At 39.0% G+C, this 22,700-nt stretch overlaps 2 protein-coding genes and 1 long non-coding RNA gene across 26 annotated transcripts in view; 1 reads left to right on the top strand and 2 right to left on the bottom strand.

Moving 5' to 3' along the window:
- Positions 1-9,030, top strand: part of RASGEF1A (RasGEF domain family member 1A) — a 162,061-nt gene extending 153,031 nt beyond the window's left edge. For 5 of the 8 annotated variants that reach the window (XM_040562987.1, XM_040562990.1, XM_040562988.1 and 2 more), the window contains 7 exons: positions 136-210; positions 413-505; positions 2,132-2,234; positions 2,530-2,609; positions 3,242-3,433; positions 4,932-5,055; positions 5,290-6,364. In XM_040562987.1, coding sequence (XP_040418921.1) covers positions 136-210; positions 413-505; positions 2,132-2,234; positions 2,530-2,609; positions 3,242-3,433; positions 4,932-5,055; positions 5,290-5,468 — 846 coding nt within the window. In that variant the 3' untranslated portion in view covers positions 5,469-6,364. The other 3 variants (XM_040562992.1, XM_040562993.1, XM_040562994.1) reach the window with 1 other exon arrangement.
- Positions 1-13,440, bottom strand: part of LOC121072842 — a 214,451-nt gene extending 201,011 nt beyond the window's left edge. For both annotated transcript variants that reach the window (XR_005821411.1, XR_005821410.1), the window contains exon 1: positions 12,969-13,440. This is a non-coding gene — a long non-coding RNA (uncharacterized LOC121072842). The remainder of the gene's footprint in view (positions 1-12,968) is intronic.
- A 4,501-nt stretch (positions 13,441-17,941) lies between these two features.
- The window catches only part of CSGALNACT2 (chondroitin sulfate N-acetylgalactosaminyltransferase 2), a 31,977-nt gene continuing 27,218 nt past the window's right edge, over positions 17,942-22,700 (bottom strand). For all 16 annotated transcript variants that reach the window (XM_040562982.1, XM_040562984.1, XM_040562970.1 and 13 more), the window contains 3 exons: positions 22,514-22,608; positions 21,036-21,117; positions 17,942-19,903 (listed from right to left, as the gene is read on the bottom strand). In XM_040562982.1, coding sequence (XP_040418916.1) covers positions 19,611-19,903; positions 21,036-21,117; positions 22,514-22,608 — 470 coding nt within the window. In that variant the 3' untranslated portion in view covers positions 17,942-19,610. The remainder of the gene's footprint in view (positions 19,904-21,035; positions 21,118-22,513; positions 22,609-22,700) is intronic.

Here is a 22,700-nt window from a genome sequence, read left to right as displayed (position 1 = left end):
ATACTTATCAGTAAAGAAAGCTTAAGGAGATGAAAGTTACCAAAACAATCTCACACCTTTGGATTTATTGATGCATTTTTAACTGATCTCCCTGTCTGCCTGTACAGTGACAATCTCTCATCTCTCTGAACACAGGAACGGGTGAGCAACATTTACCCAGAGGATCTGATGCAGATTGTCAGCCACATGGACTCCCTAGATAATCACAAGGTACAGAGGGAAAAGAAGCTGTAACTAGGATTTGAGTATACTCTGTGCAGAAAAGGCTGCCACTTTCTGATCTTTGTTAGGCTCATGCCTTAAGAAATATCCAGTAAGATTTCAATCAAGACATGAACGGAAGTTTATCCTTTGGTGTGTTGTCTTTATCATAATACAGGATAGGATTAATATGTGGCCTTTTCTCTTGCAGTGCCGAGGTGATGTTACCAAAACCTACAACTTGGAGGCCTATGACAACTGGTTCAATTGTCTCAGCATGCTGGTGGCTACAGAGATTTGTAGGGTGGGTACTAGTAGAAGATAATATAGGAAAATAATCCTGTCCTTAAGGACAAATGGCAGGCAGCGGTCTAATAGATTTAACCATGAGCATTCCAATTGAAGATAATTGCATTATTTAAGCATTAAATTATTTGCGTGCTTATGTGATTAACAGCTCACAGCTACATTTGGCTTTGCATATATTCTCTGGTTTTGTGTAGCTTCTGTAGTAACATTAGTCATGCCGTGAAATGGAAGTTGTGTGGCATTTCAGTTGGGAGTTGTTTTTCTTAAATACATCCATAAAGTGTTAAGGTACTCACTATTGAAGCACAGAATTACTGATAAACTGCTCTCCTTCCACTGTATTTAGAGATCATTACCACAGCCATACGTACAGTTTTGTTGTAGAAGAAAAAAGAAATAAGGAATAAACTTCTTCAGAAGTATAGAAGGAGAAAGGTTAAAAAAAAAAAGAATAGCCTTAGTAGAGGCTAAAAGTAACTTCAGTCATACAACTAGCAATGAAATGGAAGATACCGCTCCAGAAACCCTTTCTGCATGTGTAAACTGTCTTTTGAGATTGCTAGTAATATGTACCAATTCTATCAAATGGTACATTTCCTCTTTATTCCCACACATTTGGCAACCTCGTGGTGGAAACCCAGATGCCCACAGCAGCTTCATGCTGTCCCATTTTATCAACCCTAGCATCTTAAGATTTCCTGCTCTCACAGAACTTATTACAAAACATACTAAGTCATCTTCTTCTAGAACTGGCTGATATAACTAATACATTTATTAAAACAACCACACAAAAGGTTTCAGCATACTGAGGGCTAAGCTAACTTGTTGACTACCAAACCATTTTCTTCTGAGAGATCCCTGGTGAGGCAGTCTGCAGTCACCACTCAGAACCCATTTTGGATAAGCCAGACAAAACTTCTAGATGCAAAACATGGGAATGAACGACAGATCTAAGCAAAAACAAATAAAACTGATGGATTTCTGAAACAAAGTTTGGAGACGATGCTATATATTAATTTTGCTTCACTAATTATAAAAGCAAATCTGCAAAGCAGATGTCCAGTATCACTGCTAGATCCTTCGCATGTTTGCATGGATGAGGATAACGTATATTCACGTATCCCTATCTGCTATTAACAAGTCATTTAAGAGTACGCAGAGCATAATGTGAAAATCAGAACATGGCAATTACTCTTTACTCACATCCAGGTTACATGTCCCACTCTCAAGTCCCTCCACTACTTCTCCCCTTCTCCTTTTTTTTTTCCCCCCTGTAGTCTTCTTTCTGATAGCCACTTCATGTTTTCTCCCTTTTCCAGTAACAGGAAGTTGCTTGAAAGTGTCTGACTTGATCATACAAGTTCCCTAAGACACTGAACTTCATGTATAAACAAGAAGTTACACTCCCCCACAACTGAGCAGATAATTGATAGCAGCCCCAAATACTGCTTTTTTTTAAAAAATAGATCTGAACAAAATATGCTCAGGCCTTCATAATCAGATTGCTTAACTGGATAACATCTTGAAATGTCCCTTCAATCATCTTATAATAATGCCTTTAACTGAACATCCTATTCAAAGTTCAGGCCACCCCTTCCCTCTTAACAATTTTTTTTTTCAGGTTGTAAAGAAAAAGCAGCGTACGAGAATGGTGGAATTCTTCATTGATGTGGCAAGAGAGTGCTTCAATATCGGAAACTTCAACTCAATGATGGCTATTATCTGTGAGTATTCTCAACACAGATGACAAAAGGTACTTCATTTCACAACCTGACTGGCAAGACTGTGCTCATACTTGCCTTAAGTTGGCTGACCACATCAGCACTTCTAAAGCAGCAGCGTGTTCCAGTGACAGATTAATGTGTGGGTGGGCAGCATTAGCTACCACTTGTGGCTGTCAAGCTGAACTGCCTTCCAAAGCATAAGCATGGTGCTGAGATACAAGCAGAGGGTTGCATTAGCCCTGTATTTTTTCAGCTCAGTTGTTTCTGTTTTGGTCTTCTCTTTCTCTCTATTTAGCTGGCATGAACTTGAGTCCTGTGGCACGGCTAAAGAAAACTTGGTCAAAGGTCAAAACAGCCAAATTTGATGTTTTAGAGGTATGTATAAGGTTCAGACTTTATTTAGAAATCCATCAAATAGTAATTCCACAGCAGATGTTGGGAAGAATCAAAGTCAGAGATCACAGACACCTGTCAGTGGTCACCAGTAATATAAATATCAGGCAGAGCATTTCCCAGATTTCAAAATGCCTTCTTGCCTGAGAAGAAGAGCTAATACAGGTTTTCTGTAGGCTGTTTCTTCATTCCATATCTTTATTCCAATTTAACATCACGGTACTTTTCACCCTTCATGCAAGTAAATGCCTTTTTACTAACCATAAAACTGATTAGAGTTCGCCATCTAGTGGCGAACTGAATCAAAACACAACTGAAAGCAAAGACTGGTGACAGCAAGTTGGAATTTTTTTCTTCCCCCAATAGTCATTTATTATTTCCTTTCAACCTCCCATTAGCTGTTGAAAGAAAGTATAGATGTAAAGCCAGTGCAGAACCATACTTTCAAGCAAGACAGGAGTTAGATAAACCCTGAACCAACCTGATCAGTGTAAAGTACTCTATCTTGACAGCTTAAAACGGTGCTGAGATATTCAATATACTATATACTCTCTGATAAGATCACCGTTTAAAATGTTTTAAAAATGTGCATTACATGATTGCCTTCCTCCCAGCACCACATGGATCCTTCCAGCAACTTTTGTAATTACCGCACAGCCCTGCAAGGAGCAGCACAGCGATCTCAGACTGCCAACAGCAATCGAGAGAAAATAGTCATCCCAGTTTTCAATCTGTTTATTAAAGATATCTACTTTCTGCACAAAATACATACGAACCGCTTACCCAATGGACAGATAAACTTCAAGGTAGGACTTCAATTTGTTCAAACTGTAACGCTAGTTAAACATTGTACATTACAAACATTTGCCACTTTTAAATTTTAACTTGTTATATTGCTGAGTCCCTTAGATTCTTCAGCATTGCTGTAATCTAGACAAAGTGATATCGTTATCTAGGGGAAGCAATTTTAATGTCTCAATACCACGTTTCTGTGAAAGATAGTGCTTGCAATTGACATGTATATGTTATATATCCAGCAGATCCACACACAACTATGCATACCGAAGAGAGTCCATAAATCTGCTGGAATGTAACTGCCTTCAGTTAAAAGATTACTTTAAAAGTATACTGAAATAGAGATTAATTCATATGTTTTTATGTGAAATAGGACAAATGGACTGCAAACCATAAAATGTACATAAGCAGAACTGGGTGTAATAACATTAACTTGTAATGAAAACTGACGCGCGAAAGGACAGACAAGAAAATAAGAATTTCAGAAGCCATAACTCACGCTTTAAAGTTACTTAAGTAAAAAATGAAATAGTCTTATACTAGCCCACTGGAAAGGGAAATCTCTTCAAGGAAGGTTGTACTCACGCAAACTTGAAAATTCAGTAAGAACCTGAAAACAAGTACTAGAATTTTCATGTACCAGCAATGATGGCGGACAAAGATTTGACACCTCAGCCCTGCTCCTGTCTTATGTTCAAAAGGGACTGGAAAAAGTGTGTGTGTATGGGGGAGAAAAGTAAGCCCTTCTGTGGCAACAAGCCATTGTATCTGATCAAATTGTAATAGGTAAACTTCACCCTAAATCTTCAGGGTTGCTCTCATCAGGTTAGCTAGCTACGAATACCACACACAACCAGCTAATGGTATTTAGCAGGTCTTCGAAGGAATTTCTACTCTCTGAAGAAATGCATGCTTGACTCATAGTAGGTGAACGAAAGGGAATTCATGCCCTATTTTTTTTTTATAAGCTGACATACATTTATGTTGTAAAGATTCAGTTATTCAAAGATTCTGTTATTCAGAGTCATTTTCGAATTCAGAGCTAATTCGAAGGTGACAATACATGCTGCTACAGAGAAAAAAATGGCAGAAGAGTAATGATCTCGCAGAGTTGGTAAACATGAACGGTTTTCACATCACCAAGCATACATTATTTGCAGCAATAGATGGAAACATTTGGCCACCTGGAGATACATGAAAGGGAATGGGGAAGGGATAGCACTTACAACAGTATGTCCTCTAGTGTTACATGTCAGATTTGGAGGGGCGGAAAAAAGTCCAAAACTTTCAGAGCTGTATAAAGGTCACAGAAATTCCTTTTTTACATTGAGTTCCTGAATATGAAGGTTGAAAGGCTAACAAGGAAGAAAATGGAATAAGAGATACTCAGAGTAGAAGTGTGAATGAGAACAGTGAATGAGAACAAGGCTGAGAGGCCCTGAAATTATACAGAATAACTAGTATTTGAAAGAAAAATAATTGTAACATTCTTTTCATTACCTCATGCAGAAATTCTGGGAAATTTCAAGACAGATTCATGATTTCTTGACATGGAAGCAGGTCGAGTGTCCTTTTGAAAAGGATAAGAAGATCCAGAGTTATCTACTCACAGCACCCATTTACAGTGAAGAAGGTAAAATCCCTTATTGAACATGATAGTGAGTGTTCCAACTCAAAGTGCATAGACCATACAGATGAAAAAACATGCAAAAAAATTGATAAGCACGTATTACCACTTCCATGTTGGCTCCTGATGAGAATAAACCTCACAAATTAAGGCTTAGGTTGCACCTGCTATATAGCAATTATGTGTATTTTTTTCAGTTACAGAACCCATTTATCTGATTATTCTTATTGTATTTACTAGCTCTGTTTATTGCATCCTTTGAGAGCGAAGGTCCAGAAAACCACATGGAAAAAGACAGCTGGAAAACACTCAGGTATGAAGCTTCCTTAGCACATGGGGCTTTTGCAGACATACACAGGCATGTGATTGCTTCGTATGCACTTTTGTGCACTCAACTCACGGTCTTCTCTGAGCCCTGAGCACACAGGTACAAAGCTGTCAGCTTCTTCCCTCCTGTTTGCAAACCCAACAAATAGCACCATTATGACCTAAATGTAATTTTTTTCCTTCAAAATACAAATGTGGAAAAAATGCAGTAGGATTCACGTACAGCTTTCCCAGCCAGTGCAGGCTACAGGATCACTGCTGAGACTATTAGAGAGAATATGCTTGGTTTAGACTATGAAATAGAGTTAGAGAGTCCACATTCACAGCAGTTCTCAGACATGCTTTTCTCAGGGGGACAATTAAATAAAGATACCAAGAAGGTGCTATCATTTATCACACTTATGTCCTTACAGACGTTATAAAAAGATGAAATTTTATACAAACACTCTTATTAAGGGAGAAGTTCTCGATGACTCTTCCTCCCTCTTTTAGAGTGAGAAGCACCTATTCCACATACATGAGATCAGTTAATTCAGATGAGAGATTTAGACCTTTGCAAGTCATTACAGATTTAGATCTGAGGTAACTGTACCAGATAATGAATGAATGATGAATCCAGCATGTCCTGAGCTGCAGTCAAGCTACATCGTGACTGCATCATGAGTAGACAGCAATCCCAGAGTCTCCAAGGAAAGCCACGTGAACTTCACGCTTAAGACACCTGTGCTCTCTATGTACCTTGTGCTAAATCCAGGGCTGTTCTAAGCAATAGTATGTTATTTGTCTGAGTGCATCCTAAATGCTCAAAGGTTAAAGAGGTTATATTTTCATTTAAAGGCAGCATTATTATTGGAATTTAGAGTTAGGCCAGCTTATAGCAGTTGAAAAGTCTGTCCTTTGAAGAAAGGCTTCCAGCTACTGATGCAAGATAGTTCTATTGCCAACCTCTACCAAAACTATGAAAAATATGGTTGTGATAGAAATTTTTTTATTACTTTTTCTAGGACAACTCTGCTTAATAGGGCCTGAGATTTTTGGATCCGATCTGCAGACTTTGAAGCACACAGAACGAATGTGTTTTTACAACCTGAAAGAATTGGACTGAGCTAAGAAAGACCTCACTGGCTGAGGTCTGTTTTGTATATACAGTACCTTTTATGAAATAAAATGTGGTAAATATTTCACATGTCAACCTTGAGGCACTTAAGTGAAGGATTTTGTTTTTTTATTTAAAAAAAAAGAAAAAAGGGCAGGGCCCTGTTCTCAGAGATGAAGTGTATTGCGGGAGGTGGGATCCCTGGGGAGATCTTATTCTATCAGCATCCAAATTTTTATTTTTTATTACTTCCGCCAAAATAAAACAAAATTAAAACACATCCCAGCTACAGCCAGTGTTGAGGTTACATACTCCACTGGACCAATAGCCTACAGAACACTCAGTATGTCTCTCTATCCTTGTGGTTTCATTCAAATCAGCGAGACTGATCATACATGTGAGTGTTTGTAGAGCCAAGGCCTTAGACATCTGCAGTAAGCCTGTTCCTCTCCTACATCAGAAATAGTGCCTTACAAGGTACTGGTATTGTTTAGTGTACCTTCTATTACGCTGGATTGGAAGCAAAGAAAATAAAAATATGGATGTCTCAAAACCAGCTACAATGTACTTTTTAAATAAAACAGAGAATATGGCACATGAGGTAGAGTATACCTGCCTATAACATTGACGGTGCAGCAAACATATTTTTGTTACGTGACTTAAAGAGAAGGTGGGGTAACTGCTGGGGGATGTGCGTTTGTGTGTGCGTATGTGTGTGCATGTGTGAAGATGCACACTTCTAAGTTTTAATACTTCTGGGAACTATCCTTTAAATTCTGGCTGTCAGAATAGTTTGTGTTTTCCTTTTTAAAATCAGGGATTTTTTTTTAATTTTTTTTCTTTAAGAGAAGGATGTCTAACCTAGATTATCTCTGCAAAACAGGTTCATTGTGTCTTTCTGCAAACAATTTATGTAAAAAAAATCATACATGAATTAGGAAGAGGGAAGTATACTCAGATGTCCAATTTGAAACTAAGGCTGAAATTTCCAAAGAGTTCATCTCTACTGACTCGGGCATTTAAATCCCTTGGTTCCTTTGAAAATGCTAGCTTGGACTTCAAGACAATTAAAGCAGAGACCAACTTGCATCGTAAATGTTTTTTAGTATTTTGCAAGCCATGATTAACAGTCTGGACCAGAACCCATTGAAATACATCAGAAAACAACATAAGAAATTGATCAAGCCTTTGAAGCCAGGTCAGAATCAGAGGTGATCTGTAAATCCACTGATGCTCAGCATTTCTAACTTCTCCTTTAAACTTTGATTTTACACCTAATTTAGCTATCCAAATGAGCATATGAGAAAGTTAAGATTCAAGCTATCCATTTCAGGAAAAAAATTGATACATTCCAGGATTTTCTGTCTCCCCTGACCACGAAGTTCAGAAAAAGAGAAAACAGGCTCAGATTTAGAACTATTTTGTTTAATGAACTATTAGCCATGAATATTTACTATACTTTCCAGTAATTGTTCTCCTAAGGCACAAGGGCCAGACATTTGGAAAGATAGTGACTTGAGCCAGACAGTTGTATCAGAATTTTTCTTCCAAAGAAAGCCCTCGGAAGTTTGCAGTGGTTTCAGCCTCTCTCATAGAGCCTCGCCAAGGACCTCTGCGCAAGTTTCTTTAAAAACAATCAACTTCAAGTAGACAATTTGTATCCTACTCTGCCCTGTGTTGAAGCGGGGACAAGCCTCGCTGGACTGAGCATCAGGTTTATTCCAGTCCAGCAGACTATTCTTGCTGAGTGCCTACAACCTCGAGCAGCACCACTGTTGCACGTAGCATCAGCATTCACTTCACAGAAATTGCTAGCTGTGTTGGCCCTGTAGTACAGTGAAATATTAAAGAGCCTTCCCTCTCTCCCTGTTCTCCCTCCTGCTCCCTGACAAATACTTAAAATCAGAACAGTAAGTTGGGGTAAGGGAGAGAGATAATCAACATTTTGCTATTCCCATAGCACTGAAATCAAAGAGAACCAAAAGCGAGTTAGGCCATGGAGAAGGAGGAAGAAGTGGAATACTAACTGTTAACAAGAACAGCCCAGAGAAGGAGACGGGATAATTCTTATGATCTGCTGCTATTTTTCCTGTGCTGAAGTACAGACCTTCAGCCCTGAACTAGAGTAAGAATATTTATACTGTATTATTACAGTGTTTTGCACTTTCAGAGATGTTCTAGCTAGTAACATTGTTGGACACTATAAAAGGGATTGTATATCAGCTTTGTTTATGTAACTGAGATTTAAAAGGGACGCTTAAAATTTAAGAAAAATATATATTTGAAATGCAATTTTAGAATACTTTCTGTATATGTATAAAAAAAAGCTTTCACATGAATGTGCACTTCACTGGTCAATCAGTCCTAGTATATACTTGAAATCAATGCAGTATCCACATTGGTTCCTTTTTATTTTTCTTCCCTCAGTTTGATACATTCTTTAAATTCTGTGTTTTGCTATTCTGAGCTGAAATGCTAAATATAAAGCTGTACCATAAAGCAGGATATTCCGTGTTTGACTGGATGTGCTTGCATTAATAAAAAAAAGTCGCTTCAACCAGGCTTAACTTTTTCCATGGTTATTTTTCGCTTGCAAACCGACCAAACCACAAGCCTGTGGCTGAACGCAGTGAACCAACCATAGAAGATAATGAAGTTGCAATGAACCAACCGGTTTCTTAAGTTTAAATCCTGACTTAAAGCTGCATTATAAAATATTTAAATATCTTCCAGCAAAAGCTGAGCATGACACTAAGCCAACAACATGCTGCCAGTTCTGATGTGCTATCTCTGTGCTAGTATTACAGATTTGATGCAGAGCATCTGTTCTGGAATATTTGAGTACCTCAATGAATCTGGTTAACAAATCCACTGAACAAAAGCATTTTGTGTCCTAGGAGTTGAATTTTGATGTTCGTTTGTTTTGTTTTTTGTTTTTCCCCCCTCCCATACATTTACCTTTTAAAGAGGAAAGCACAGAAACATTTGCTGCTGGCTGCAGCACACTGTGGGATTTCCTGTAGCAGGTTTCTGTTAACATTTCAATACTCCAGGACCTTCGGTTGCAACTGCTACCCTTTTTCATTGCCCTAATTTACAGAAGCAAAGCCACTTCTCCAAGGTCACACTGCAACCAGGCCAAGCACTGCACTGTGAAGTAAATCCAGCCTTCCTAACGCATTGTCCCAGTCCTACCCACGCTACCTCCTTTATCTGGGATATAAGCCTTAAAAAAAAAAAAAAAAGCTGAGCCTTACAATTGTGGAAGCTCTGGAGATACCCTAAGCATTTTAATCAGTTTAAAACTCTCTGGGGACATTGTTTTGGTAACCAGATGTCCACAACAGACTCACGGAGTAGAACAGTACTACTTTCAGTCATCATGGGTCATTAGGAAAGATAACGATGCTTACCAGTGTTAAGAGGATCAAGCAAAGTCTGATGGTCAGTTCACACTCATAATTAACATGCATATTACATCCTTGAAAACTCACTTCCAATTATGTCCCATCCAGTCATTAGGATAAATTACCTATTTACACAGGCATAAGAGTAAACAATAAAATTGTTTTCCATCTACTTTACTTCCATCAGAGTACAACCAAACTATGATAAGCAGCAACTCAATACCAGCAAGGTGTTTTTAGTGGTGTTAGCAGAAACTTCATTTATTGAGGTAATAGTTCCCAAGAAACAGTTTTCTTTCAGCAAATAATTCTCAGGTAGCAAAGTTCAGTTGACAACAGATATTAGTACATCTTTATTGAAGGGAAATCAATAATTCTTCTGAGGACATGTACAAACAAATCTTTCCTCTCCAGCCTGCAACATATATCAGGTTATCAAGGCAACCCCAGCCTCCGAACTAATTGGAAAAACCTGCAAACAGCAGTGTATGGGAGCAGATTTCTCTCATAGCTTTCTCTCATAGCCATTAAATAAGGCAGCACAGACAGTGAGATAATTCACCAAAAAAAAAGTTTTGTTTCTTAAAATAAAATTGCAGAAAGACTTAATCCTAAACCATTAGCACAACTGAGGAAGTTTCCAGATGAGTGAGCACACAACTATTAGCAAAAGCTGCTTTCTAGTTCTCTCTTACATGCCTGTCCCTGGAAACACAGCTAACTGGGCACACTGAGCTTTCAGCACACCTCCATCAGCCTCCAACAGAGGTGCCCTGACCCTGCAGAGACTCCTGCCCCCGCTTTCCAAAAGCCTCTTCTCTTTGCATTGCGCTTACATGTGTGTTCCAAGCTGAGTGTGAAAGAGACAACATCTGGGAGTACATTCTGGAGTAGTTTAGCAGTGCAGCTTAAAATGAGTCCATTTCTGAGACTTGGAATGCTGAAGGATTTGAATATTCCTATGATTTCTAACCTTGAAACCAATCTCTAATATCACCAGTTCTGTGGCTTCTTGACGCCACATTCAGCTTTTACACAGAAAATGGATGCAGCTAGCTGTTGCAAAATAATTCATGTTAGCCTATTTTTGTAATAAAAAACTAAAAAGGAATTAAGTTCTACATCACACAGAGCGTGCTGATACAGTTTCAGATAACTATTCCACCTTCTATTCCTCAGATGTTAGAAGAAAATTCAAACCACCAGGAAATGCAATGAGTTTAAAAACTGTAACCCAATAAATATACTGTTTCTGATTTACTAGAATACACAACTTACAGTATTAAGAATGGTTAGGCTTCTAACAAATAAGACACTTTTATGTAAAGTTCTGATAAAAAAAGTGTTTGGTGAAACCAGTACACATTTACTTGAAACTATTAGTAGCACCTACCAGAAATAAACAGGGCTGTTGACATGCAGAGAATACATGTAATGTGTTTGATAGAAGCCTTTTGACATTTACAACACTCAGAAAACTTAAGATATTTAAGTATTCACGTTCATCACCATTAAAGCTCAGTGCTGAAGAACTTGGCCCACTTTGAAAAATCTCTCAAATTTTTTTGAAGACAAAATCCAAGCAAAATAATGAATCTTCAAATCCAAACCCTTTTCCCCATATACCTCATTTCTCTTCTCAGAAATTTCACAGTATCTAAATACCCCAAGATGAATTTCACAAGAAGTCAATGGCCAAAAAGTTACTTTCAAGAAAGTTACAAAACAACCACAACAATAAATGGGGAAAACAAAACAAAGCAAAACTACACACCCCAAATCCTCCAAGTATTCACAGTCCACAACAAGATGCCAGCTGCCCCCAATAACCGCCTGGCCCAACACAGGTGCTGCCCATATTCAGAGTAGCCAAAGTTTTATCTGTCTCTAATATTGTTTCCAAAGTATACCTGAACACAAAGTAACCCCAAAGGCTTTACTTTTCATATTATTCCTTTAATAGACAAAGTAACCCTTTTCCCCAAGGCCTATAATGAAGATGGCGGAAAGCCACAGTGGAGTTTGCATAAGGTCACAGGAAATCTGTGCAAGAGCTCAGGCTCTCCTGGGCTGCACAGCTTCACCTCATGCTTCCTCCAAATTCATCACACTCTGCAAATGCACACTGCTGTCTCTCATGAGAGAAATCCCCAGTTTGTTTCACATATTCTCTATCTTCAAGAACAGCATTGCAACAACCCTACTGCTGGGGCATAGCTGTTGCTGCTTTTAGGAGGAACAAGGAAGATCTTACATCATATCTGTGAAAGCTGTTTATAGCCTCTACATCAATTCACAAGAGATTTTATTTTACTCCAGATGTGGTTTTGTTTCTTTTTGATGAGCTTTTTAAGCATAAGCCTAAGAACATTTATGTGATAGCAAAGGACATACATGCCCTGATGGACAGGCAAATGGCAACGCAATTACATAAAAAACACTTAGTTGCTATAATTTTTACATCAAACTGTCACAATCATAAGTAAGATAATACTGGAAAAATGGTGGATCAATGACATTGAAAGTAGCAGGAAGAGGTTAACATGCTTGTTTACATACAATTCAGGTACAGTTTGCAAAGCGTTCTGCCCACAGAAGAAAACAAATCTTAGATATGTTAATTTGCATTGCCAAAGGTGGTTTTATTTTCAGCAGTTAGTGAAAGCTTAGAAAACTTGAGTCAAGAGACCTCAGCCATACAAGTCCTATAGTTAAAAGGCAACACTACACACAAACCTACAGCAGCTCCACCAAATCAGCCGAATCACTGAAAACTCTTATCTAGGTGTTTGGCTTCAAGCTGAGAGAGATTTGCTTCATTTTTCACAGAACACAACTATGCTAACCCAAATACAGCTGTATTTTAATACAGCCCTATCCAAACATCTAGACTTAAACATAGAATCAATTTATTTAGCATTCCACCTTAAATTCAGACGTAGTTTGGCTCACAGTAACGCACCACATATCCCAGCTACAACACCAATTCTCCAAACCCAGCACAAGTCCTTCACAGAACCACACAAGATCCCCTGTTAAAAAATGAAAACCATACCCTTTTTCTGGTGTAATCCAAAAAAAACACTTACCTTAAATTAAGCCACAAAGAGGTAGACCATGTTGTCCAGAAGAGAAGCAGAAGACCTTCTCCAGCTTCAGATACCTACTGAGGGCAGCCCATTCCTCCACACAACCCTAACTACGCACACAGCTGCCATCACTATGGCAATTACCACAGCTGTGGCAACAGCCGCCCATCATGGCAGGCTCAGGGCAAGGCCTCACCACACAGACACAAGCCCTTCTGGCATTGCTGCCCCCACTCCCGAAAGAGGTCTGGGACCTGTCTCCAGCTGGTACAAATTCACCTGACTCTAAGAGCAATCCAGAAGCCATCATTTGGAGCAGCTGAAAGCCTGGTTCCTCAAGAGCAGGCACCATGTGGCAGGGGCTGGCGCCCTGCAGCCCAGCCAGCTCCCAGGCACATAGAGGCCTGTAATGGAGGCCACAGTTGGGCCTGAGGAGATGGGCCTCACAGGCACAGGGACCAGTGCTGCTCAGTTTTGGCTGTGCTGTGCCCTTGTGTTCCTTACTCTGCTGTGCCATTCAGTAAAGTCCTAAGTATTAACGTCCTTCAGATGGATTTGGGGGATCACGTGCACAGTTAGTGCACCCCAGCCGAACTAAAGCTTAAACCACCTTTGCTGAACAAAAAGCTCTTATTGTTACACTGACACTGGAGTCAGTGAGTCACAGCATTTATCTTGAATCATCAGCTATTTCCAGTTCTTTTCCTCTAATTTACTGATCTGACAAAGGGAAATGTTTCATTTTATTCTAAATTTAATGCATGAGCATGCAGTAAAACAGTAGCTCAGATGCTTATCCGCACTCAGACACAGTGGTTCACCACCTTCTCTTTTTCCCTCCATATGCAGTTCTTCAGTATTAAATGCTGAGAAGTGCTAACACTCATCAGCACAAGCTAACCAGCATTCAAAGATATTTCAATAACAGGTGCACATATCTCAAAGTCCAAAGGATCACAGAATTTCATGTAGTGAATCAATACAAGTATAAAGCAACTAAGTATTTTCTCCTGGACGCAAGGAACCCGGAACTATGTATTTCCCTGTAGAGTTTTGTTTTTTCACCTGTATTTTCTGATTATTTATTTTTCTAATTCAAAACTGCGCTTGTACCATAGCTTGGCATATTTTAAAATGGATTCAAGTCTGCAAATTCAGAAGCACGTCCTGAATTCATCCTTATATGGGGTCTAACATGAAAGCGTGTCCCAAGCTAATCTCAGTTTGACTTCCCTAATTAAGAACACTTCCCCTTCCCTCTGCAGATGCAAGTTCCTTGGAAATGTTTACAGTTAATGCATATAACATGTAACAGTTAAAAAAACAAAACAAAACAAAAAACTATTACTTCTCATTCCAGCAGAGCATGTTGGTATTCTATATGTACTGCTCCAACAATAAAACAACTCCTCCAGGAAAACACAGCTGCCTTTCCACACTCAGACCACAACTTGAAAAAAGGAACCTGAGTGTCACATAAACAGCATTTACTATGGCCCAATGCGGCCCAGTGCAGGCACATGTCTGGCTCAGAACTGCATGCTGTGGTTTCCTTGGGTCATGGCCCAGTATTTGTGACAAGTCGACAATCCAGGTACACCGTTCAGCTTTAAGCCACTCTATTGCGGCCATCACACCTCAGTCACATTACATACCACAGACCCAGTTCATAGCCATGACCCAATACCGGAACTAGGCTAACAGTGGTATGTATTTGTGGCAAAAAAGTGCCGGAGAAACAGGCAGGTGCCACTACCACACCTCGCCCTCACCTGGCCCTGTCCGGACTGCCACTGGAGCCTGCTCGCACCTTTGGCCCTGAGGGAGAGGAGCAACACGGAGGCAAATAGAGCTGCAGTATAGCCAGGCAGAGGAGGGTTGAAAGCCCCTGTGGCCTCACAGCTTTGCTCTCTGCCAGGATTCAGAGCTGCTGAACCCCTAGGGTGCAAAATGGGAGTGTGAAGCACACTGTAATGTTATCTCTTCAGTCCCATGGCAGGAGTTAAGAGGTTGAGACTAGACACTTAGCTAACATTTTCCAGCCATGTAGCCAGATGTATGCCTAAAGCAACATGCGGAGATTTCATGTTCGAAACATGACTAATTTCCTCCCCTTCTTGGATGAGGTTAAGAAACACCTTCAAAGAAGAGTTGCATGTTTTAGTGGGAAAGAGCAAATCTGTCTCATCTGCACAGCCGAACGCAAACACATGCACTCGTATCACAGCCTGGTGACTGCAGAATGCAGCCTGAAGTTCAGTGTACTCAGATAAATGAAATTACTTAAGATCACTTCATAATGAAGGAATATCCTACTATTTCTAGTTTCATTACAGAACAAAACCAGTCACGTGCAATCAACCTTTGAGCATTAACTCTTAAATTACTGATCTTTGCCTTGAACCACATGTTGTCATAATATATCTTACTGTATTTCAACATGAAATACTATGACAAATCAGAAATAAGAAAAGGTTTTAAGACAGATTTCAAAGCCAGTAAATGGCAGAAAGCAATTCCTGTGCACCCTTGCTGCTCCTGTCCTGCTTACAGGATCCAGACTTTCCTTGCCACTCATCAACGCTCTTCCTCCCAGCAGCTCAGTTAGCTCCAACTCCCAGTGGCTCCTGTGTTGCTCAAAAGCCAATACTGGAGCTTATAAAAGGCTGAAGGCTTCGTGGCACAGTGTTTTAAGAAATGAGAAAATCCATATCAAAGAAAAAGAGAGACTGGGCTAAAAAGGAAGGCAGCAAGTACACTACTGTGATGAAAAACAGAGGACAACGCGATGCAAGACAAAGTGGTGAAAAAATAAGTCATCCAATTTTTCAGGACATGGTATTATTTACACAGCACATACAATTTGTTTCAGGTATGCTAAGGAGTTGGGGAAAACTATTTGTGCTCCAGAGTTGTACATTTTTCTGCCTAATATTGGTCAGTGACATAGCATTATGTTAACTGCTCAGGAGCATAACTGAAGCATCACTAATATCCATAGCCAGATAGAAGATAGTCAATTTGTTAGCTTGGGATAACGCAGTGGTAACAACTTCAAAATCTGAGCCCTGAAAGTGGCTTCGCTCATGCATTTCCCTAAGACTAAGGCAGAGGAAGAAGTGAAGCACTTCTAGAGAATGTGTAGTCAACAGGCTTCTGTGGAAATGGAGAAAGACCCAAAGAATGACTAAAAGCAGAACAGACCCAGGAAAGAAGCAGGTAGATGGTGATCTGACATAACCGTACAACTTTAAGTAACTTTTGAAGCAACACACTGAACAGAATCATTCTCTCTGCAGTCCACAGGTCTCAACCTTTTCTCTTTTTATTTTGGGATTACTAGGGACATCTTGTCCTCTTCTGGAGAATCCTTGTTAAGATAGACAAAACAATCCATCTGTGCAATATTCATCAATCAACTCCATTCAGTGAAGGCCATTCAGTGAAGGTCATTTTGAAAAATGCTCATTAATTCACTGAGGAACAATCATTATCTAAAGTATAACATTGTTTAAGCTAACTACTTAAAAACATTGGTAAGTTCAATAGCAACATTCAAAATGCTACAGAACAAAAAAAAGAAAAAGGCCTATTTTAAGGTTAAATTAAAAGCTGCAAGTTTAAGGCAGTTATTTATAATCTAATTCCATTAATGAGAAAAATTAAGTGATAAATCATTAGTGAACATGAGGTATACATGATTAGTAGTAATTCCCTGGAAGTACAAACTTTAAATCATAACAGCTTTTAATTTAAGTAACTGATTTAATTTCCGCTGTCACCATTGTTAATAAGCTACCCCACAAACTGTAAAAACACCATAAAACACTATTAAAGCTATTAGAATTGAGCATTTTCCTGCTGTAAATGTTCTACAGATTGCGAGCAGTAAAATCATCTTGCAGAAGGGCAGACGAGTTGTTGGATGTGTACTGTATCCACTATTTAGCAACAAAATGTATCTGAGGAGATTCCATATCCTTGTTATTACCATTGTAGAGCAAGTACCTTGCAATGACTTAACATAGCACAGAGCCCACACTAGTCTCTCTGCATTTCATAACACAGCACAAACACACTCTTAATGAGCTGATATGCCATTGCACATGTTCTCACACAAGCAGTTACTGCAGAGAGCAGAACTAATTGTGCAGAAGAGAAGAGAAAGGGCCAGGCCTGCAAGGGCTCCAAGAAGTTCACAAGTCCTCAAATCATTATTTGGACTGCTTGTGTCTATACCCAACCCTGACATGAACAAATTCTAGTAGTTCTGACTTCACTTAACTTCAATGCCTTCACTTCCACATTCTGGGGTGATGAACAGAAAAAAAGTTCTCAAGAGTAGTTCCTATTGATTGCCTTCCAGCATCTATATCAGACCAGTTTGGATTGCACAGATGCAGGGAGGTAAAATTTTTCTCCTTCCTCATTTCAGCCACTTATGATAAGCACAACCACTGGAAATAGTAGAAGATAAGAGATCTGGCTATCAGCATCAGTCTGCTCTGTGCAAAACATGGGAACTAAATTGGTTGAGTGATAAAAGCTGAGCTGCAGCAGCACGAAACATGTTCATACAATCCCAGCAGTCATGCCAGTGTGTGAAGTGAGAGGCATTTGATGCTTATTCTTGCACCAGCAGAGCCAGGACAGCAGTAGCTGACTAAGTGTTAAGGGTTGGAGTTTCAGTAGAAGTTCCTACTTAAATCTTACTAAAACTCATCATGCCTACATACTTACTCTTTTTCTCACTGGTATGTTATTTTGTAAGTACCCACCACCAAGGTATCTTACAATAAAACATCTGGTATATATGTAAGTTTTATATCTGGTCAGGGTAGATGCTCACTTGAGCTGCAGAAGTGTGCTGGTTGAACTTCTCACTGCAAATACTACTACTTGAATCTGGTGTGTCATCTACCTGGTAAAATATTATAAACATTTATTTCAAAGAAACAGCTTAAAACGATTTCTAAAATGCAGATATTCCATTTATTATACAGAGAATCAGTTGCAAGAAGTCTTGCAATGCATTCTCTTCACTCTAAGTACAATACAGGAAACTGTTCTCCACAATAAGTTACATAAAGGCAAATTTTATGTACATATAAAAGGATCAGTGCCTGGAACTATTTGCACAGCATATCTGCTATTCAGAAAAATCAACCATTTAAATTTTTAATTGCCTTTAGAATTCTTGAAGTAAACTGAATTCATTAACAAAACTTAATTATCTGGTTTGAAAAGGTTTGAGAAGGGTTTTGGCCTAGTTTCTAAATTCTGTGGAGACCATGCAAATGGTATAACCACTGAATTAGCATTCTCAGCATTAATTTTAAAAACAAATGTATTAAAAATGAGGCATGCCATATGGTAGCATAAGACAACATGGAGAAAAGTGACCTGCCTGCATTTAAACTGCTTATGCATCCCAGAACACCCAAAAGGGGAGTAGGAAAGTAGTAGTGCCATTGTACAAGACACTCATGAGACTGCGGCATAATTCTGTTCATGCATGCTTGACCCCTTCCACTCCCTCCTCCCCAAAAAAAGAAAAACTGAAAAAGTGAAGAATAAGGCTACTGGGATAAATCAGTAGAACAGAAAGTATCCTGTGACAAAAGACTGTAACAGCACTTGCTTTTCCAGTCTGTGAAACAGCTAAGAGTATGTGACTTGCTTCCAAAAACACGTCAGGAAAATGACAGAGGGAAAGAAAGGGACAACACTGGCATAACAGCAAATGGGTCTCTAATAAATTTACATGGCAATTAAATGATGGTTCCTCAGCTTAAAGGCTGAGATGCACAAGCAGGGCCTCTGAATAAGGAGTGGGGCCAAAAATCCTTAAAAAAAAGTTTAATAGCATAGCTCAGTTCATAGAAGAGATTCTATGATGTGGTATGTACTGTGGGAAAAGACTACATCCAGAAATGCCCCACTGGAACATTCCCACCTTCTTTGATCCATCACCAAGATAAGGCGGTGGTGTCTTTTGCAGTGTGAAATTATATTAAACACTCTAAAATTCCACTTAACATTATCATTCCCCCGCTCTTTCGCATCAATTTCTTTGTATTCAACAATGTGCATGTCTGTTAATACAGCAAATGCAGCATCAAGCTATTGCTGTGAAGTCAGCCTGAACAGACAGCGTACCAATTAGCATATCCTGTACATCTTTTACAGCAAGATTCTTTTTCACACCTCATTTCCACAATGGAGTGTAAGTATAATAGCCTTCTAACATCACAGTGCAGTGAGCCGTACAGACTGAAAATACTCAGCACAAGATTTAATTTAATTCTTAAAATAATATAAATTTAAGAATCAAAATGTACCATGTGGAGAAGAGTTGAGTTGTACATTCCACTGATCTCTCCAATCGACACTGAAGACACTTTCCTTGAACTACATATACTTTCCAATTTCTTATTTGAGGTGCTTCAACTTGCAAGATATGTAGGTAATAGCATATCAGTCAAAGAGTTACTCAGAAAACAAATACAAGAACCAAAAAACCCTAAACTCTTCCTCACTGAAAAAGAGGCACTGCATTTTTAAGCTGAATTAAGGCTGTAAAATGATGCTGGTTCATTGTGAACATGAAGTCATCAGTTTCACCCTGTCACAGGGCTCCATTTAACCCACGGCTTCGCTGTTAGTCCTGTAAGCCTGTTTACGGAGGTGAGTCTCAATCTCCTCCCTGAAGACCAGCATCCCAAGGTGCGAGTGAGAGGCTTCATTCATGGCTTTGGACTGGATACACATGCGATACTGCTCTGGAGTGAGTTCATCTGCACAATGTTTCTCGTGCCAGAGGTGAAACAGACCAGGGACTGGTGTCCTGATCACAATAAGGTCACCGTGCAAGTACTTTCTGTAAAGGTGAACGTCCTCACCACCCCAGCCTTTCACTTCCAAGTCAAAACCCCCTATAAAAACAGTATCAGAAAACATGTTAGCATACAAGCTAGATCCAAGGTAAAAAGGAGCAACACTCCTCATATTAGACAATCTTCTATGCCATACCAGAAATTATGGAGCAATTAAATTAAACTACTGCATGCCAAAGCATGCCAAATTGAGGGAGAGGAGCTTCAAGCATTCCACAACTTTTACAGTGGAAGCTGTCCAGGACATAGATCATGCACTGCTGGCTTCAGAGAGTCTCTTACAAGAGGGCATCCAAATCACATTATGCATGACACCCCATGTGACAGCTGCAAGAAACTGTAGGCAAACCACACTGGGTATGCTTTTGTGTTATTTTTAGCAATCATAATGGATTTTAGCAGCTGGAAAATGAGGCAGTCATGTACCATATGAAAAGCCCTCTCTAAAAGCATCAGCAATTACTCCATAGGTCATAACTCAAAAAGCTTGATTAAGAAAAGTAATCGATTGCACCATTTTAAGGTCTCTCTTGCCTTTCCAGGACCATAGTGAGTATCAGTTCAGATTGGGGTATAGATTCAAAACTCTAGAATTATGAGGTCTTCATTTAGCATATAGCATACACATGCCAGGCAGTATGCCTGCTATTGGAAATCAGCCTGCATTCAAATCATCATATAGCACATGAACTATATCATATCTTCTGGCACATCATCTTCAAGAGAGTCTTCCAACTTTAAGTACATCAAGTTGTTATTTTTAATAGCATGCCACAAGAGGGTGCCAAAGCATATTTGTAAAACCTTGGAACAACTATATTAAACTTTCAAGCTTATTTGAAAGAAAGGATTTTAATGTTTTTTTCTGCTAGCTGTTTACTTGAGGAACATGCTTCTTAAACTGTTCATTTGCTCCAGGCAGTCAATATGAAATATGAAAAAGTAAGCTTTGTTAACACTAAAAAATATTGCAGCTTTTAACAAATGCTCATCAGGTGGAACATCAAAAACATGTTTTCATTCATTGGTCCAACTTGGTAATCAGCCAGTTGGACTTGGGAAAAATAAAAATTAAAACATTACTTCCCTGTAGTTAGATAAGAAAACAGGGAACACAGGAAACATCTTTTGAAGACCTCCCCACACTTTTTATGGTATAGTTTCATCTTACCAACAGTCAGGAAGTCTGTCCGGTATTGACAAGTCATCCCAAAGCCAAAATCCCTCCAGAAACCAGAATCCTTTTTGTGTACCTACAATTTTAAAACAATAGCTTTTTGAAATGCAAGATACACCCAAGGACATACATTGCACTTGGTTTAGTAGAACCCTAAACTCTTCTGATCATTTGCTCAATGCGGGATACAGCATGTAATGTTTCCAGTATTTCTTTGACATATTGCACATGTGGCCTTCCTAATTACTTGCTCACTTTGCCCTTTTCTATTGGGCTTCAAGTACTTACTCCTTTTGCAGTTTGCACTTTTACCTTTCAGCAACACCACATCTGTTTTCCATGTCATCTACTCAGACCAATCATTGCATTTTTGATAGTTTATTGCAAAGTCATCTGTTCTTGGTAATCCAGTTCCTACCCAGTTTCTAATAGTGCATTTGCCTCTCCTTATTCTGATACAGTAAGGAAAGTATGCTTCATTAAGTCAATCATAGAACTGTTGGATTCAAATAAGCAAATAGCATGGCCTTCAGACAAATAGTTCACCCCTCTCAGCTGTGACTACCTGAGGCCATATGCAAAAGCATCCCTCCTACAGCATTCTAGCAAAGAACTTGCAGCGAAGGGAGGGAGAATTACATTCAGTGACTGCATTGCTTTTTGCTTTTGCTCCTTCAAACTTACATACTTCAGTCCCAGCTGCTAAACCCCAATTTCACTTACACAACCTCTTTAAAGAGTGTACTGCTGGATATTCAGTGCGGCCATTCCAACAAAGACTCAGAAATACAGCACTTCCAGGTTATCCTTAAACCCGTTCTCTCGAATGTTTGAATTTTGTTTTTATTTTGCCTAAAAGTTCCCCTAGAAGTAGTTTTTTTAATGAAAAACACAAGATAAAATTAATGATATAGCACCAAATTTCATAGATTTGGATAGCAAAGGAAAATAATTTGCAGAGTACAGCTGCACACTCAGTCTGAAAAAAAGCCAGACATCTTTTCCTATCTTGAGTTACACGGCACACTTCTTGAACCACCATTTAGGTAGTTAGCAAAGAAGTCTACATTTAGAGAAGCTTAGTGTTCATAGTTTTCTCCTTTCACTTACTCTGTTTGATGGAGCACAGGATCAGAGTTGCTGCCATGTTATTCCCCATCCTCCTAAAATACTGGCTTTCCAACCCAGAATTTGGAATTAAGCAATAGATTAAGGACTGATTAAGAACTACCAACTTCATTTGTTTAGTTGCACATTTTTTAAATTTAAGAAGAACTCCAAGCTTATTTAAGAATGAATTTGGTACTGTTTAAGTTTGTCTTCCAAAATGCTTCGCCTATAATGGAGAAGAGTGTTTACATATACACTGCCAAAAGTTATAAGATATCCCACATAAGACTATTAAGTTACAATTAATTCTCTTTTAATAGAGAGCACAACTAATTCTATTCTGAATAAGTCACACTACTTACCAACTGTTGTTCTACAGGGGGTGGTATATCTTGGTTGGCATAGACAATAGCAGGATTATAGAGGCTGAATACCACAGGATAAAAAACCTTTTTCCCTAGAAGTCAAAAAGGAAGTTGTTACTCACTGCAGGCATCCTTTCTGAAGGAAAGGGGAAACTAGAAACTAGTCTAAGTGAAATAATAGTTA

Source organism: Cygnus olor, chromosome 7, assembly GCF_009769625.2.
Source record: "Cygnus olor isolate bCygOlo1 chromosome 7, bCygOlo1.pri.v2, whole genome shotgun sequence".
NCBI lineage: Eukaryota > Metazoa > Chordata > Aves > Anseriformes > Anatidae > Cygnus > Cygnus olor.
Note: the sequence above shows the minus strand (reverse complement) of the source record. Positions and strands in the feature narration are given on the sequence as shown.